Source organism: Falco cherrug, chromosome Z (assembly GCF_023634085.1).
Source record: "Falco cherrug isolate bFalChe1 chromosome Z, bFalChe1.pri, whole genome shotgun sequence".
Classification (NCBI taxonomy): domain Eukaryota; kingdom Metazoa; phylum Chordata; class Aves; order Falconiformes; family Falconidae; genus Falco; species Falco cherrug.
The window spans coordinates 9428267-9444993 of NC_073720.1; the positions used below are offsets into that span (position 1 = coordinate 9428267).

General features: G+C 41.1%; 1 protein-coding gene across 4 annotated transcripts in view; it reads right to left on the reverse strand.

Annotated features, from left to right (window-relative positions):
• KIAA1328 (KIAA1328 ortholog) overlaps window positions 1–16727 on the reverse strand; it is a 180386-nt gene that overhangs the window by 40625 nt on the left and 123034 nt on the right. For all 4 annotated transcript variants that reach the window (XM_055698976.1, XM_055698975.1, XM_055698977.1 and 1 more), the window contains one exon: window positions 15785–15880. In XM_055698976.1, coding sequence (XP_055554951.1) covers window positions 15785–15880 — 96 coding nt within the window. The remainder of the gene's footprint in view (window positions 1–15784; window positions 15881–16727) is intronic.

A 16727-nucleotide genomic window follows, 5' to 3' on the forward strand; every position in this document is an offset into this window, starting at 1 on the left:
CATAGAGTTTTACCTCCTACCCTCTGCATTACTTAAGCTAGATTTTAGTATGCATGAATTAACTTTCTAAATAATCACACGGTTTGACTAAATGGCTCAGTAAAATGAGCTCTGATCCTCAGAATAAGCATTAATGGACATTAGAAAGGCTATTGGGACCCATGTTACTTACATTATAAGTATTTTTAATGGGGTCTTATTTACTAATCTTTATGTACTGTTCAAGTTAGGGCACCATATAGATACATTATTCTGCTTTAATAGAGGAAAGTCAGTTCTTCAAGATACTAAAACAAATGTCCATTTAGAGGCAACTAAATTCATTTTTAAATTAAAGCAAGAAAACTCTGATAGAATTTAACTTCTTTTAGCTGCGCATCCTGACGAATCAATCCAACATAATGGTAGCCTTGGTCTGCAAATGGAGTTTTACAGATCTACTGAATCACTAAGCAATTCAAGCAGTTTGCCACAGAGTAGCATTTACTATCAACATGTGTACATCCATGAGGTTTCATATCTTCTGTGCTCCATACCTAGCACTCACCTGACGGGTTCCCAGTCATCGGTCCCAAATTTGGATGCTCACCTTTCACCAAACTCTGATCTTTCCATGCGTTTTTCACTGCAGATCAGTGGCATCCAGAGAACCTGACTACATTATAACCAGTCAGAAACCAAAAATGTGAGGCAATTCATGCCTCCAGTATATATGTTCAACAGATGGCTGCCTTAATGGTACCGTACTGCACCCTGTTGAGGCAAGGGCTTGGGAATTTAACTATTATCAAACTAACAGATTGCCATGGTAGGTTAGCTCTGAAAGCAAACATGTTGGAATGTTATTTTCCTGTTCCACAATTTCTGTTTTAAAAATAAAATAATTAACAGTTCATGTGTGCAATCTGCTGCAACTATATCAGGCCAAGAATGCATAACACTTAATGATGCAAAACTGGTGATAAGTAGACAACCCAAGCAATACGTTTTTGTAGCTGGAACCTCTATTGCCATTTCAGATGCAGTTTGACAAACAGGCTGAAAATTGCTTCCCCTCCGCCACTTTGGCTGGGAGCTTTCAGCCAGATCAGCTTCCAGAGACAGCTCGGTACAAAGCAGCAGTATCACATGTGCTGGGACAAAGAAGGTGGTGTCAATGTATCATGAGATCTTCCTTTCAGCAGGGGTCTAAATTTATATCACTTTAAAACAAGTTATCAAACCACACTTTTGAAAAGCATCAGTTCCAAAGTGAGACTGCCTGGGAAGTCAGTTGTCTGCAGAGAAAATAAAAAATATTTAGGGGGAGAAAAGAAGGACTGTAGAGCTGGAACAAGTGGACCTAGGAAGCAACAATAGTGGTCTCCTGAAAAACCACAGATTTTTCAGTCCTCTCAAGTGTACCATGTTACTGTTTGTAAACCCCGACTTCCACAACTATCAAGTGCCTCAGACTTTCCAAGATTTTTTTTCCAACAACGTGTCAAGTGTGTGTGAATACCCTAATCTGGAAGGCAAAGATAAGAAACTAACAGACTAAAGCTGAGGCCCTGGACAGCAAACTGGTAGGCAGAGGTGTAAGAGAACTGGAACCGACTCCCAAATACTTGACTGAGAAAAGGAGACACCTGAAGTTAGTGCATACACCGTGTGTGTGTGCTCAGAGCTAATCATGAGGAAAACCCTGACAAGAGGTCGAACTTACGGCCCCTTCTTAGCACAATTCCATCCACAACCTGGAGTCCTCTTCTGAGGGGACAAGTTCTGCCCCTTCTTTCCAGTGGAGCTAGGGGGAAACATGTCAAGATGTACAAGCCAGCACAGCAGCACATGGAAAAGACAAAGGAGATGGGTGCACTCACTACTGCTTTGCGTAGGGTGTGCAACTCTACAGCATAGCTGCGTAGACCTGGAAGGGAGGTAAGAGTGTTGCAGGCAAGGAGGAGAACCACAGCACAAATTTCAGGGCAATCTCTTATCCCTGAATGCCACCACCCTTCCATTCCTTGGAACAAAAGCAACCTGCTCACGTCAGCAGATCAGCAACCTTAAAAACACGCTGTTAAAAATCTAAAGCCTATCATATTGAAACACAAAGTGCTTGGAAAAAATCAGCATAATTTTAAGCTAACATTTGTAAAACTAAGCTTAACATTTTTCCCCTCCTTCAAAAAGCAAGAAAAATATCCTATTCTAATACAGACCTTGAAAGCCATATTCAAGCCTAGAGTGAGATTTCATGGCCCAATTATGAAATCTGGCATTTTGAGGCTTATGTTAGATGCATCAGCATGTTAATGACACCGCTGGGATCCAGCGCATGTTAATAAGAAACAGCTGCTTTCCTTTCCAGAGAGCATATTCATTTATAGTTTTGAGATCACAGAATCATCGAATGGGTCGGGTTGGGCTGGGAGGGACCCTCAGAGGTCGCCGGGCCCAACCCGCCAGCAAGGGGCAGGGCCGTCTCAAGTAGAGGAGGTTCTGAGAGCCCCGTCCAGGCTGACCTGGGAGGTTTCCAGGGACGGGGCGCGCCCCACCTCTGTGGGCAACGTGTTGCAGCGTTTTGCCTCCCGGTTGGTTGCAGCGTGTTGCCTTCCTTGTAGGGAGCGTGAGCCGCCCCTCGTTTGGTTTGAAGCCAGTCCCCGCTGTGGTGTGGCTGCAGGCCCTTTGACCGAGTCGTCGGCCATCTTTCTTGTGAGCCCCCTGGAAGTGCCGAAAGGCCGCAGTAAGGTCTCCGCGGGGCCTTCCCTGCTGCAGGCTGAAGAAGCCCGTCTCTCTGAGCCTTTCCTCGCAGGAGAGGCGTTGCAAGGCTCTGACGGTGTCTGTGGCCCTCCCCTGGACCCACCTGAACAGGTCCATGATCTTTGGGACCAAGTGCATTTCCTTGCTCACAAGTTTTTCTAGGAAAAAGGCAGGCGGGCACAGACAGGCAGGAGAACACCTCAGCAGCCAACAAGAGCCCTGGAACTGAAATACAAATATTACCAGATCTACTTGTAATGAAAGATTTTTTCATCACAGAAAATAGACAGTGATTTCCTACAATCTACATGTTATTGTGCACACAATATATTGCTGGGGAGCGATGCAAGAGCTTTCATCTCTTAGTCCTCTTCAGGTTCGGTGCCCTCAAATCCAGTAATGTCTGTGGCTGTATCAGGTTTCTCTGTTCAGTTTTTTGCTGGTTTGGGGTTTTTTTCGCATCTTTTTTTGTCCTGTTGAACTGTCTCTCTTGGGCTCACTACATTTGGTTTACTTTTATCTTGTAGGAGTTATACTGGCCACTATGCTAAAAACTTTTCCATACATCAAGCTGTACCAGGGTATAGTAATCCACAGCACAGCTTCTCCAGACCACTCTTTCAGAGACCACTTCCTTCCCCATTCCCACAGTGACTGGGGCTCAGTTACTTAATTCCACAAACAAGAATTGAAGCCACATATGCTCTTAATTAGCAATGACCTATTAGATCATACCAGCCATAGGTGAAACCCTGGCCTCATTGAATCAATCAGAATACTGCCTTTATCTTCAACGAAGTCAGGACTTCACTTAGTACACACGGTTAGAGGTCCATTTGTAGCAAGTACTAAGCTAAATTTCACCTAAAATTATATTCATGCCTTCCCTTTGAAGCCCTGTCCTCATTCTGCTTTAAGTTAGCTATATTTCAGCTCCCTACCAGCACCTTTCCCATATATCTTAGTTTTCCTAACAAACAGCAAAATGAGCTCTGATTACTTTTCTTTCTTTTTTTCTTAATCCAAAGAAAATTCCAGCATAAAGGTTTTCAGATGGTCATAGAGAAATGGCTGGCAAAGCTTTAGCAGGACAAAATGCTGTGATTGTGTGTTTGGCCTTTCTTATAGGCCAGAGCAGAGCAGCTGTCGTTCCAGCAAGCAGTGCTGTCAGCCTTCACAAAAGAAAGTCATGTAAATGTCAAGTCACAGGTATAAAAACAATCCTTCACAACAGCATCTGTATATCTGAAAAGCCTGCCTAGCTGTCAACCGTGAAAGTACCATAAGGAATGATGCAAAAGCCTGTTTAGTACAAAGTTTTTGAACTAAATCCAAACTGCTCCAGTAGATCAAGCCATGTCAGACTCTCCTTCAGAAGGAGAATCACATGCTCCTCAGCAGAGTGAATGCCTATCTTAGTGCCTTACCCAGCTTCACTATTGTCTGTCTGAAAGCCAGTCCCATTCACAAGGTGTCCGTTAAAATGCCATATGTAAGCTATCTCCTGAACAAACATCCCCCAAATTAGATTGCAATTTGCTTGTGATAAAGGCATAGAACAACAATGCATCATCCCTTCTCAACTTGGCTCACCTAGGACAAAAGACTTTACAGTAGATGGGCTGCACTGCAAAACAGGCTGTGGCTGAGCTGTTGCTGCAGAGATCAGTCTGTGTGTGCAGGTGAACACGTGCTTGGTGCAAAAGTCCTTACGTTTTCCTTCACTATCAGTACATAAGCAGTCTCTCCTCCGTAGGAGTTTCCAGACAGACTGATAGGTGTTGGCAACAGGAGCCTTCAGTAAATGAAAAGCAATTGCAAAAGCCCTTTTTCTGACCATAGATCACATCTGGGAGCAATTGTTTGCTAAGCGTAAGTGACACAACAAGAGTTGGAAAGTAGGTACTCAGGGGGTTTCCAATGTGTCCTACTAACAAGATCTTTTGAAAAGATGCCTAATTAGAGCACCAGATATTTAAGATTGCACTCTTGTGTGCAAGTATTATGAACAGTACCCATGCACAGAAAATCAGAGTTTTGGAGGATCCTGTAGTGCCTATATGAGAACAGAAGAGTTATAAAAGACATAACATCTAGAGCTGCTTCCGTTCATTGCCAAAGTTGCATGTGATAGGTGCTGACTTTCAATACTCAGGATACAGGCATGATGAATTATCATCCTGGGTTTATAAGTGAGGGAATAAAGGAACATATAGTTACAAACTTCTCACACTGACAGCAATGAAAATTAATAACCACTAACCTGGGCAAATACATACACACCTAAGGATCCTGAGATGACCTTTCAAGTCACTGACAGCTCCCCTGATATCAGGGAACACGCTGCAGGGAAAGCCTTTCATAAATCCATCAAATTCCATATAAACAGAATTAGAGGTTTTCTCTTTCCTGGTCTTCTGAAGGCTGCTGTCTTGAAACTGATTTCTCTAGTGATTAGGAAGCATTACCACTGAAACCAACATGGAAGCACCCTTACAGGACCCATCTTTTTCCATGAAAGTTCTGTCCTCTTATTCTAAAAATTTTTGTCTCTACCACATGACGGTTGAATCTAGATTACTGTTGGTTTTTACAGTTATACAGGTCTGTTAGTGTTGAAGTCTTACAATTCCTGGGAACAGTGAGTCTGGAGACACTAATCCTTTTCTTATTCCAAAAAGCAATCAAAGGCTCAGTGTGTTGGCACAGGCTCAGTTCAGGTACAAGGCATAGCTCTAACATGATGCCAGTGTGTTTCCTTGCATCACACTGGCTCCTCAGCCAAATATAAACATGATGTGGTTTTTTATTCTTGTTTTATAGTGATCAAAACCAATGACATGTTAGAATATAGCCACAACTGCAACTATAAATGTACATGGCATCCTAAATGCTTTCATACTCTGGTCTTTTAAAATGGTGTCATATACTATCCCATTTCTGTTGGAAACACCCCTCCTGATGCATCTTTACACTTCATCAGCCTTTTTTCCATTAAATCACATCTGTAGGACATGGTCACTATGATTAAGGATTATATTAATGATTTACTACTACACTAATACTCATTTATATTATATTGCTTAGTAAAATGAAAACACTGAGATTGTTTATTGATCTGCTTTTAAAAAAATCTTATAACCCAAAAAGAAGTAAATAGAGAAGTTAGACTTTGGACTTTACTCAGATTAGTGGATTACCATACCCAACAGGTGTAGATTTGACAAGGTAGCTACTATGGTTTAACCCTGGCCAGCAACCAAGCCCCAGGCAGCTGCTCAGTCACTTCCCACTCAGTGGGATGGAGGAGAGGATTGGAAGAGTAAAAGTGAAAAAACTTGTGGGTTGAGGTAAAGATAGCTTAACAGGTAAAGGAAAAGCTGTGCACGCAAACAGAGCAACACAAGGAATTCATTCACCACTTCCCATTGCAGGCAGGTGTCCAGCCATCTCCAGGACAGCCAGGCTCCATCACACGTAATGGTTACTTGAGAAAACAAATGACATAATGCCAGATGTTCCCCCCCTTCCTTCTTCTTCTCCCAGTTTATATACTCTGCATGACATCATATAGTATGGGACACCCCTTTGGCTGGTTCAGGTCAGCTGTCCTGGCTGTGTCCCCTCCCAGTCTCTTGTGCCCCTCCAGCCCTGTATAAACATTACCCAGCAACAACCACAAACATCAGTGTTTATCAACACTGTTCTCACATCAGAGCCAAAACACAGCACCGCACCAGCCACTAAGGAGAAAGTTAACTTCATCCCAGCTGAAACCAGGACAGTAGTACTTGGGAAAGATTTCAAATATCACTGTTGGCCACTGCCGTTGCCTTGAATCTACTTTAAGTTATATATTTCATAAAGCATGTTTGATGACTAGTGACTGAAAAATCAGGTCTTTATTGCAAGTGCAATACAGAGTTAAGGCACCTAACTGATGGCACACACCTCTCAAAACCATGGCCTGGGCCCCACAAAGAACACCATACTGATGACCTCTGGTGCACGGAATTTATATGGATGTCACAGTACCACTGCACATTGACCCAACCAGGGTGCTTACAGAACAGATCTAACATGTTTTTGTACTCTCATATTCAGAAAATAAAGAGACAATGGAAATGAAGCCATCCAGGAACCACTGCCTTCTAGGAGGTACGTATCAGCAAGACACCTATTGGCATGCTCTGATGTCCAATACCAAGGGAAGCAATGGAAAGAAGAGATCCTGGCATAAGGCTGTGTGCAGTAAAGCTGTGTGCTCTGCCTAGGCTCTTGGCTGCTAGTTCCCTTCCCCTAGAAAACTGAACATGAAAAATATACCATGGATTTTTGTAGTCCAGCAAAAAAGTGATTCTTACCATACTACAGCTGCCGCTATTGATCTTGGGTCGTGGAAGTCTACCTTTGCACATGTCTGTTATAACCAGACTGGAAATGTCTGCCCAGATCCGTTGCCACCAGTGCTACTCTGAGAATGTGATGTGGGTTTAGAGGCTTGCATTATTTGTGTTGCCGAACCGCCCCAGCCCTATGGAGTCTACCGCCAGTATATAAATTTAGCCCATCTCTGAGAGACATGATTTTCTCAAAAAGGATGCAAGATGTAGACAGAGATTAAAGGAGCACAAAATTAAAAAGGAAAAAAAAGATTGATCACACATGGATCAGACAGAAGGGCACGTAGTTACACAAAGAGGTAAAGCGTGGTGCTATTGGCCAAAGTCTGAAGATACTTGCATATTTTTAAGTTTCATCTTGTACGTGCTAGAAAACATAAGCAAACTCTTCTACACAGAACAGTGAATTTGTCACTGCAGTTGAGTTGTAAGACTTCTGTCCCTAGGTCACCAATGAAATCTTTTGAGTATGATTTAGATTCCAGGTGGACTTACCAGGCAGAGACCATCCTTGTGGTCAGTGGAAAGAGATGCATTAGTTTGAAACTCACCAAATTAGGACTGAGGGTGGGGAGGAAAAAAACCCACCAATTAAACTCTGAAAAAAACTTTGAAAAAGCTCGGGGAAAAAAAAAGTGCTCAAAGAGGTAGGATCTGAAACAAGAAAGACATAGAACAGACACAGGCAGAAGTCAGCATGACAAGACTGAGTGGTTCCAAAAGCCACAAAAAATTAGAGAATGCGATAGGAGCACACGGCTGAAAGTCCATGCAACACACAACAAAGCACTAAGTCTCATGTAACTGAAAGAGTAAAGAAAAGAAGGTGGCAGAGAAAATAAGCAGCTTTGTGAGCTTCTGCACAGCCCCACAGACTGATCCTGTAGACATCCCGCTTTCAAAGGAGGGTTTCAGAGAAGCAACGGTGACAAGATCTGAGTAAGTAGCCAATATACACATTTGGAAAACTTATTTTAAAGGAGAGGAATGAATAATGAGCAACACAAGATGATTTTATGGTAGTAAAGGTGCAAGATGAAAGACTAGAGCAAGAGGTGATGTTTTAACTGTTGCCACACTGAAAGCATGGTTTTTTGCTGCAAAGGAAAAGGAAGCTGCAGTAGCTGTCAGCAGCCCAGATGCACATGGAGGAGAGTGACCCCAAGGTTACAAGTCTGAGCGACAGGGAGGATGTGGCATTATCAAAATCAGAAGTGAAGGCAGATTCAGGAGAAAAAGTAAATTCTGTTTTGGCCAGATTAGGATTGATATCAAGGCAAAACAAGCAGGATTATGTGTCAGGGAGGCAGTCATATACGCAAGAGTAGATGAAACAGAGCAGAGAGTTTAAGAATTATTGGCAGAGAGTCGACAGCTGAATCTGTATACTGGATGTTGTCATCCAGGAACATGGGTACAGAAATCTCCAGGCAAGTCAAGGAGTGACTAAATCCCTTCCCTGCCACCTCACAGAGGTTCCTACTTAGTTCCCAAAGAAATAATCTAAAATAGTGCTGCAAAAACATGCATTAAAAAAACTGTCTCTCCATAAAATCTAAAGATCATACTGTTTCTAAAACTAGGGCAACCACAAAATGAAAGTTAACCTGAACAATAACTTTAGCTAAACTTCAGGTCACATGCATTTAATATAATGAGATGAAGAATATGAAAAGGCCATTCATAATGGAATTCATCGAGTTAGGAATGCCATGCTTAGCTGCCTTATAACATATAATTAATGATCCTATAAAAATCCAGCAGTACGAACTCTCCCGGCTGCCCGCAGAACTGTTCTTTATGCTGGATAGGGCAAGCAAGCATCTGCTTCCACAAATACTGCCCTTTGAGAAGCTGAAAAGCTTTTTTTGCCCCGCTCCATCAGGGACCACGCTGCCATTTCCATGACATACTGAGCTTTGAACCATTACCCAAAGTCAGACTATAGCATTTGGCGACCCAGTACACATCTGTCATGATAGATTGGTTATTGGTGAAATGTTAAAGAAAAAGTCATTAACCCTTTTCTATTGCTCCTAATACTCCACCTTCCTCCAGATTATTTATAATCCCCACTAAACCCACCCTCTTTTTATAGTCTTTTAAGACAACAGAGAAATAGGTACTGTCTGGAGAGATGTCTTGCCTTATACCACTCCCAACCATTTGGTACAACAAAAGATGTTCTCTCTCTATCAAAAGGCCTGATCCCTCCTGAAGCCTTGATGCTCAGATTCAAGGTTAAAGGATTAGGGCCTGAAGCACTGAGTACCAGAGGAAAGGAAGCCAAATATCAAAAGAAACACAAAAATCAATCCTCTTCACCACAGGAGCAGTGTGAAGAACAAATCAGCTGGGCTGAATGTAAAATTTTCTCTGCGTGGCTCTCAAAAATTAGCACTGTTATAGATGTAATGGGCAGTTCTGCAAAGCCTCAGCACCCATGCAAAGCCACAGAGTTCAGCTCAATGCATGAGTACAGTCTGGAAAGTTTTATGTCAGTGGCAAATACACAGAGTCCACTTCAGTGAAAGTGAGAGCTGGAGAGCAAGCGAGAGCACGCGTGCCGTTATCTTTATATGTCGCCTGTACATCTGCAAGTGGCAAGATCTAATATTTACTGGAGTTTGCCTTTTGCTTCTATTCTCTATTTGCTGAAGTGCAGCCAAGGTCACAAAAGGGGTGGGGGAGTGGGTTTTAGCTTAGTGCAGCTGTGATCATGGCCAGAACAGCAGGGTACAGAGGATTTCTTGCTTAACTTTGTAATACCAATAGCTTTTGTTCTTAGTCCTGCCCCATCAGTTCTGATATAAGCTTTTAAATGGCATGAAAGTTGTGCGGGTGGGTTTAAAATCTCCTAATTTAAAACTACCTTCCAGAACATTTTGTTTTATAAGGTTTTTCATAACTTTTCCAACTCAGAAATTTCTGGGACATATGAATATCTAGATTAAACATCATTTTCTCTTCATCCAAGATTACATACAAAAATAAAAAGTAACAAAATGATATGTCTGAAAAAGTAATCCACTCCAATTTATAAAAATAGAATTCAGGTTTTCAAAATTCAGTCAGTAAACTAACAGTGTCTACATTTTCCCATAAAGGAGGCATCTGCAAATGACTTGCAAAAATGTCTCTCACTGTCTGCAAGTGTTGGCAAGGAACAAACTCCTTCAGAAGATACATGAATTTTAAATATTTCAACCCAAACAAAAAAAAGATCTCCAAGCATTTTCAGTTCTAGTATGTGATATTACAGAACTATACCCATGCAGAAGACTGGCAGGAAATGCAAGTTTTGTGGAAATACTAAAACGCTTGAATTTCAGCAAGCCTGTTTTCACTGATTGCCATCCTACACTTAGCAGTTTTTCTAACATCAGAGTTCCTGTCCTTTTTGAAGACCTCACCTACAGGTTGCCTCCTCCTGCCTGCAGAAACTACTTACTGTTATCTCCTACTTACATCTTACTTATACCTCAAGTCTACCAGTAGGCTTCCTGGTCAAGGTTACTTTGGACTGTAGTGAAATGATGTAATACTGCTGCGTGCAGCACACGTGATCATGGGAACAGAATCATCATAATTCCAGTAACTGTTAGACAGGCAGCTTCAAAACCCTGTCGCAGTTGAAAGTAAACCTGAAAATGAGATTAATGAAGCAACCAGGTCAGCAGAAATGAACTCCTTGCTCCCCGGTCTGATAAGGATCACTGACTACCTCAAAAAAAATTTGAAAAAAATAAAAATGAATGCACAGATACACGGAAAAAATTGCCACACACACCCATTCAGCAATATGCTTTTAGTAACCACATAAGAACAAAAGCCCTCACCCTGCGCAAGAAAACCTACCACCTTGGAGTCTGCACGTGGCACCAATGGAGCAGAAATGTTTATCTAACTCTGACTATACTCTCCTGTTACGTCTCAACAGACTCCAGCAGCCACCTGTTGCAGGGATGCTGTGCCTGTATGTAGCCAGACAATGCCATGAGAGAAAAACTCGTATCTACACCTAACTCAGCATTTGCACTATTCGCAGATCTGCAAGCACTTTTTTTTTACCAGACAAACCAGTGTTCACTCCACATATATTCTATCTAAAAATGATACAAACTTCAATGTAAAATTATCTAGAACAAGAAAGTAATTTGGTGTTAAAAGGAGCACTAACACGTGAGTAAGCAGCTTCCAGATACACAGATTTTATGGGCCATTTGCAAGCACAGTTGATTTCAGCCCGATTTAATGTGCCAGCCTGCCAAAACAGCAAAAAGATGAAAAAAAAAAAAATATCACAACAAAGTGTATGCAATACATTCCTAAAAGTTTTGCCAAGTACTATATAGACACATCTCAAGAGACCAAACACAACTCAAAGATAAACTGAAGCCTGGGAGGTCTTGGGACAAGCAGCCAGTTGTGGCATTGGTAACAGCTTCTCCCCCAGAAGCTCCGGACAAGAGTAACAGGGGGTGATGCTGGCCAGCATGAAGAACTGACAAGAAAACTCCAAATGGGAAACAAAATGGATGCTACCGTTCCCACCTATTTTTAAATACCAGTTCTCTTAAAAAACGGGGGTAACGGGGCTAGTGCAGGTCAGGTCAGAGGTTGCAGAGCATGTGATTTGTATTTTATTTTTAAGTTAGTTGAGCGGGGCAGGGGCGATTGTGTGAACAAACCTGGATATGCCTGGGACAGCAGGGGGAGCTGCGAGTCTGTGTTCCTCTGCATGTCTGTTTAATTGCATTGACTGTTTGGACAAAAACACAGAACTATGCTTGCACATCACCATAGAAAGATGCCTGCATGTCTAACAAGCCGCAAACAAAAATCGAGTTCATAACAAAGCATTAAACAAGGAGCAAGAGATAATTGTCACCTTCTCTCACAAGATAATAAAAATAGTTACACCATAAACATAAAAATCTTTTAAAAGACCCCTGACAGCATTCCCTCCTAGAACTATCACCATAGCAATAAGCATTGAAATACTGGGAAAGTACTTCTGAATTCTGTATTTGGTATTTTCAACTAACTAAAAATACAAACTGGAAAAAATACACATGGGTGACTTAGAAGGAAGCACACAAACATAAAAAGCCTTCAGCAAAATTAAAGGTGGCAAATTCCACCTGCAAATCTTTAACAGTCCAGGAAAGAAATCCTTTAACCTGGTAGCGTACATTGAATGAATGCCTGCAGATAACTGCAAACCCATGCAGTAGCATATCCAACAACTATTTATAACATTTTGCACAGGTCCACGTAGAGGTGCAGTGGCAGTACTGTGTGAAAGCTGAGGAAGAGATGCATGTTACAGAGAAGGGAGCAGAAAGCTGTACTGGCACAGCAGCACAGGAAACCTGAGAACCAGAAAAGCAGAGTACCTTATATGTTAAGATTTAGGCACACAGCAGAGCTCTGGGGAGGGCCGCCTGCAAAGTAGCAAACCGTTATCTTCTCTAGTTGGTGCTATTAAATAAGTCTTATTTCCATGACACGCAGATCCACACTTAAGATGAAATAAAGGAGAAAGGAGTGGATTGTTTTAAAATTCCTCTCTCAGATACAGACGTCAGGAGTACACACAAAAGCAGGTGCCGGCTGTATTGATCCTACTGAATACGCATGGAGTGGGTACTTGAGCATGTACCAAGCATCTGCGTCTGGGAGATGGAAAGTGCTTTGTAAAAGGCTGTTTTATGCTAAACAAATGCATCAGGTTATGTTTTTATTTTGAATATTTTAAAGCATCTTGTACACTGGGGTAGACTTGAACAGAAATAATACAGACAACCAGACAACTTGCCATTAATTGTGTAAGTTACTGTCTCCATAGCTGAAAATTGGCTGTGGGCTCACTTAGCACTCCAAGCCACTGAAAACCATCCTCAATAAAACCTGCTCTGACTGCTGCACCTCAGAGAACTGGAGATCTTGCATCTGAAGACTCGTCAGGTTCCACTAGCCGGCCCAGATGCATGCAGCTAAAGGAACAGACATATTTCTTTCCAGCATCTCCTCAATACAATACCCAACAGGGAAGTGACAAATACAACATGGACCACCAAAAGAGGCTGAGATACACAACACTTTTTGACTTTGATAATGAAAAAAACATAATGGCACATTTGGAAGAGAAAACAAAACAAGCATCCATTAGAAAATTTGGTTGTGTTTGTAGTCGTTCCTGAGACAAAAGCTCTCCTTTTCACAGACAGACTACGATCAAAATCTGTGTCAGAAATCAAACTCTGTACTGTATTTGTTTGTGGAATCTTTTTTTCCCTTTTCAAGGAGGTAAAAATTAATCCCTACAGGAGATGACAAGATGCCTTTTAAAGTACATACCTCATTTCTGACTACAATTACCTTTCAATAGCCTGGCACAGCTGCATGTGCTTTTGCTTTTTGTTTTTCATTAAGGGCTCCTCTATTATTTGGACCCATCCTATAGCATTTATGCCTGGCAGTGATGCACATTCCCTTGCCTACAATTCTTCCCACAGATAGTAGAGAATAAATTGCAATTAGATTTTCGTAATTGCAGATAATTAACTCAAAATGAGCTGTTAATTATAAAAAAACCTATGTTTTTCAGTTCCTGATTATATTATTTATTTTACTTCTAAACTCCAATATCTCACTTCAGCAAGTTTAGTATTTGAAAGGACTTTCACCATTTCCTTTAAAACACCAGGATATTTTTAAGCTAAGTTTTGCTTATTTGAAGACTGATACCAAGTTGCGTGGTGTGAGGTTTGCTGAAGAAGCTTTTACACACAAACTGGAAGAGAGGGCTGGTTTTGCATTAGGGTTCTGACAGCATTTGCTGTAACAAGAATCATTTGGCAGGTCAATTAAAAAACAAATTAAAAGAAGAGAGAGAGAAAGACTTGTTAAAAAGTATATATTCCTGTATTCCTACCAGCTCTTCCGCCTTTTGAAGCTCTAGCCACATACTTGCACGCTCTCGATACTGAAGAAAACATCACTTACATATTCAAATGCATAAAAGAGACAAATGGACTTGTCTTCTGTAGCCTCTTTCAGCCTTACATTAGAGTAAATTATTTAGGGACCATTCATCTGGTAACCTTTGCAAAACTGAAGATGGCATATAGGAAGACAAACTTCCAAGTGTTTTGCTGCCAAACTTTGGAACCAGCTGGCATGGCAACTTGAGACTGCATGAACACTTTGAAAAATTACAGTAAATTAAACCAGGGGAAGAGGGGGGTGAGGGGGGAACCTTTTGAAATCTGGAACTCTCATCTTGTTAACGGCACAGGTTTTCCTCATTTTCCCTACTAGGCTATGTAGATTTATGCAGGGTTTTGGTAAACTGTTGCCAAGAAGCCCTACAGAAGTTCTAGGGTACATTTTTCCTCCAAGGGGCTTAATGCTACTGCAGCTTAAACATATCATGACTCTTGAATCTCTTTTGTTACAGTAATCACACTTTGATCACTTCAGTCTGTGTGAAAACTAAACAAAAAAGCACCAGAACAACAAGGCTATCCCAGTAACTCACACCAGCCAAACACCTGGTTAAGCAGTGAAGTATTCCAGGGAAACTAACACTGCCTGTTGTTCTGGAGAAAGAAGTCTCATCCCTTTTCAGTGAAGGGAGATCTCAAAAAAATAAAATAAACTCAGTATCACAATGTTAAAAAAAAAAAGAAGAAAAAATAAAGTATTGAACCCTTAGTTTATAAATAAATAAACGGTTCTTTCAGTAATCTCATAGTGGAGAGTTATTTTAAGGTCTTCCTTCTCTTGTCACTAGAGGTGCCATTCAAGAGACTGCTGCTTATCTTGTCCACCAAACAGGGAATTCTTTGGTCAAAAGAACATCTATAGTTAAAGCATACCACAAGAAGCTGTTACTTTTTGAGAAAGGAGAAAACCCCTGTCAAATCCAGTTTTTATTTGTGCCTTTCTAATAAGCCTGAAACTTCTTCCAGTGTTAACAGGAGAAGTGATAGGGTAGGACACAAAGAAAACACAATAATGTATTGATTCAAGTTTTAAATAGCACACAAAATTAAGATAAAGATCTAAATACTGGCATAACTCTACTTCCAGTTATTTCACTGGTAGTTTGCTCTAATTGCATTGAAGCAGAGGTGGAATTGTTTAATTTTTTTAAACAATCAGTATTGTTTGAGAAACAAGTAACTGTCACCAATTGTAAAAGACCATTTCTATGCTGGAGTTAAAAGATAGTGTATTTTTTACCGCACATCCAAATCAAGACTAAACTAAAGAGGTGTGCTGATGTTAATTAAAAAATAATAAGCAGTACTTAGAACAAAGAACAAAAGCTAAAATTTTATGAAAACTCCATTTTGCACTGGGCTAGCATAGCGCCCCTATGAGATGAGACACAAAACCCGATACCTCTACAGGAAGTCGACCCCTAAACCTTGAGTAATAACAGGTCAGCATAACTATTCAGTTCACTCATAAAACAACACAGCCAATGACTTCTACCTTTCCTGCAGAAAAAAAGCTCTTAATCTGAAACACACACATGAACAAATATACTTGGCAGCCAATAACACACTGTCATGAAGACATACTGACACTGTGAAGTACTTAGAAGTGAAGAGAGAAATTACCTTAGCTCCATGCTGTTGCCGTTCATCATCAAAGCAAGTTTTTCAAGTGCTTCATCAATGGGCACATCTTCTGAACCAGGAACGTGGCCTCTAAACCTGAAAGGGCAGAATTAGCTGGGTTTGGAGCTGGTCAAATCATCACACCAGGAACTCACCTGATGTGTTATGTGTCTACAAATTAAATACACATTAAACACAGAAGCTTTCACAATTGTTTTCACACTCTCAGGTAAACTTTTTCATTGGAAGGCTGACTTATGTCCAGTGCCTTTGCTTCTAAGGGTTACCGTTGGAAAGAGATTAGAAAAATTTCATTTACTTATTTCCAAGGACCAGCTCCCTTAAGAAAACGGTCACAGCATTCAATAACAACCATTTCTGCTGGGCTCAGATCACAACTCCAGCAGCACTGGAGCTCAAAGGCATTGCATCTAAACTACATACAACGTAGAATTAATCAGAGATTGTCGTGTCTCCCAAAAATACGGGCCCAGAGATGATGCTCCATTTTTAACAGATTACTTCACCTCTTTTTTTTTTTCTTTCCAGTGTAGATAGAAAAGTCAACAACAGAGATGCTTGTGCCTTTGTATCTGAATAAAATTCCTGTTTCCAGGATTTACCCATATTTGCCCACTCTGCTGTGGCTGGCATCAGGAGTCACTGAACTTGCTCCCTTCCTTGCACACACACCATTTTTGACAGCCAAGCAACTATTTCATATATAGAGAAACTGCAGACTGAAAGTAGTATTCTCTCTTGAGGCTAAATAGGGAAATGTGGGAAATTAAAATGCAGTTATGATGCAGCGTGGCCAAAAAAAAAGGGATTAGTTCGTACTTCCACTGAAAGAGCAGAAGAGTTAACAGCCAGTAATTACAAACGGACAGACCTTTTACTTGTCATTCAATGACAATACTTCCAGCAGCTCAGAATGGACCTT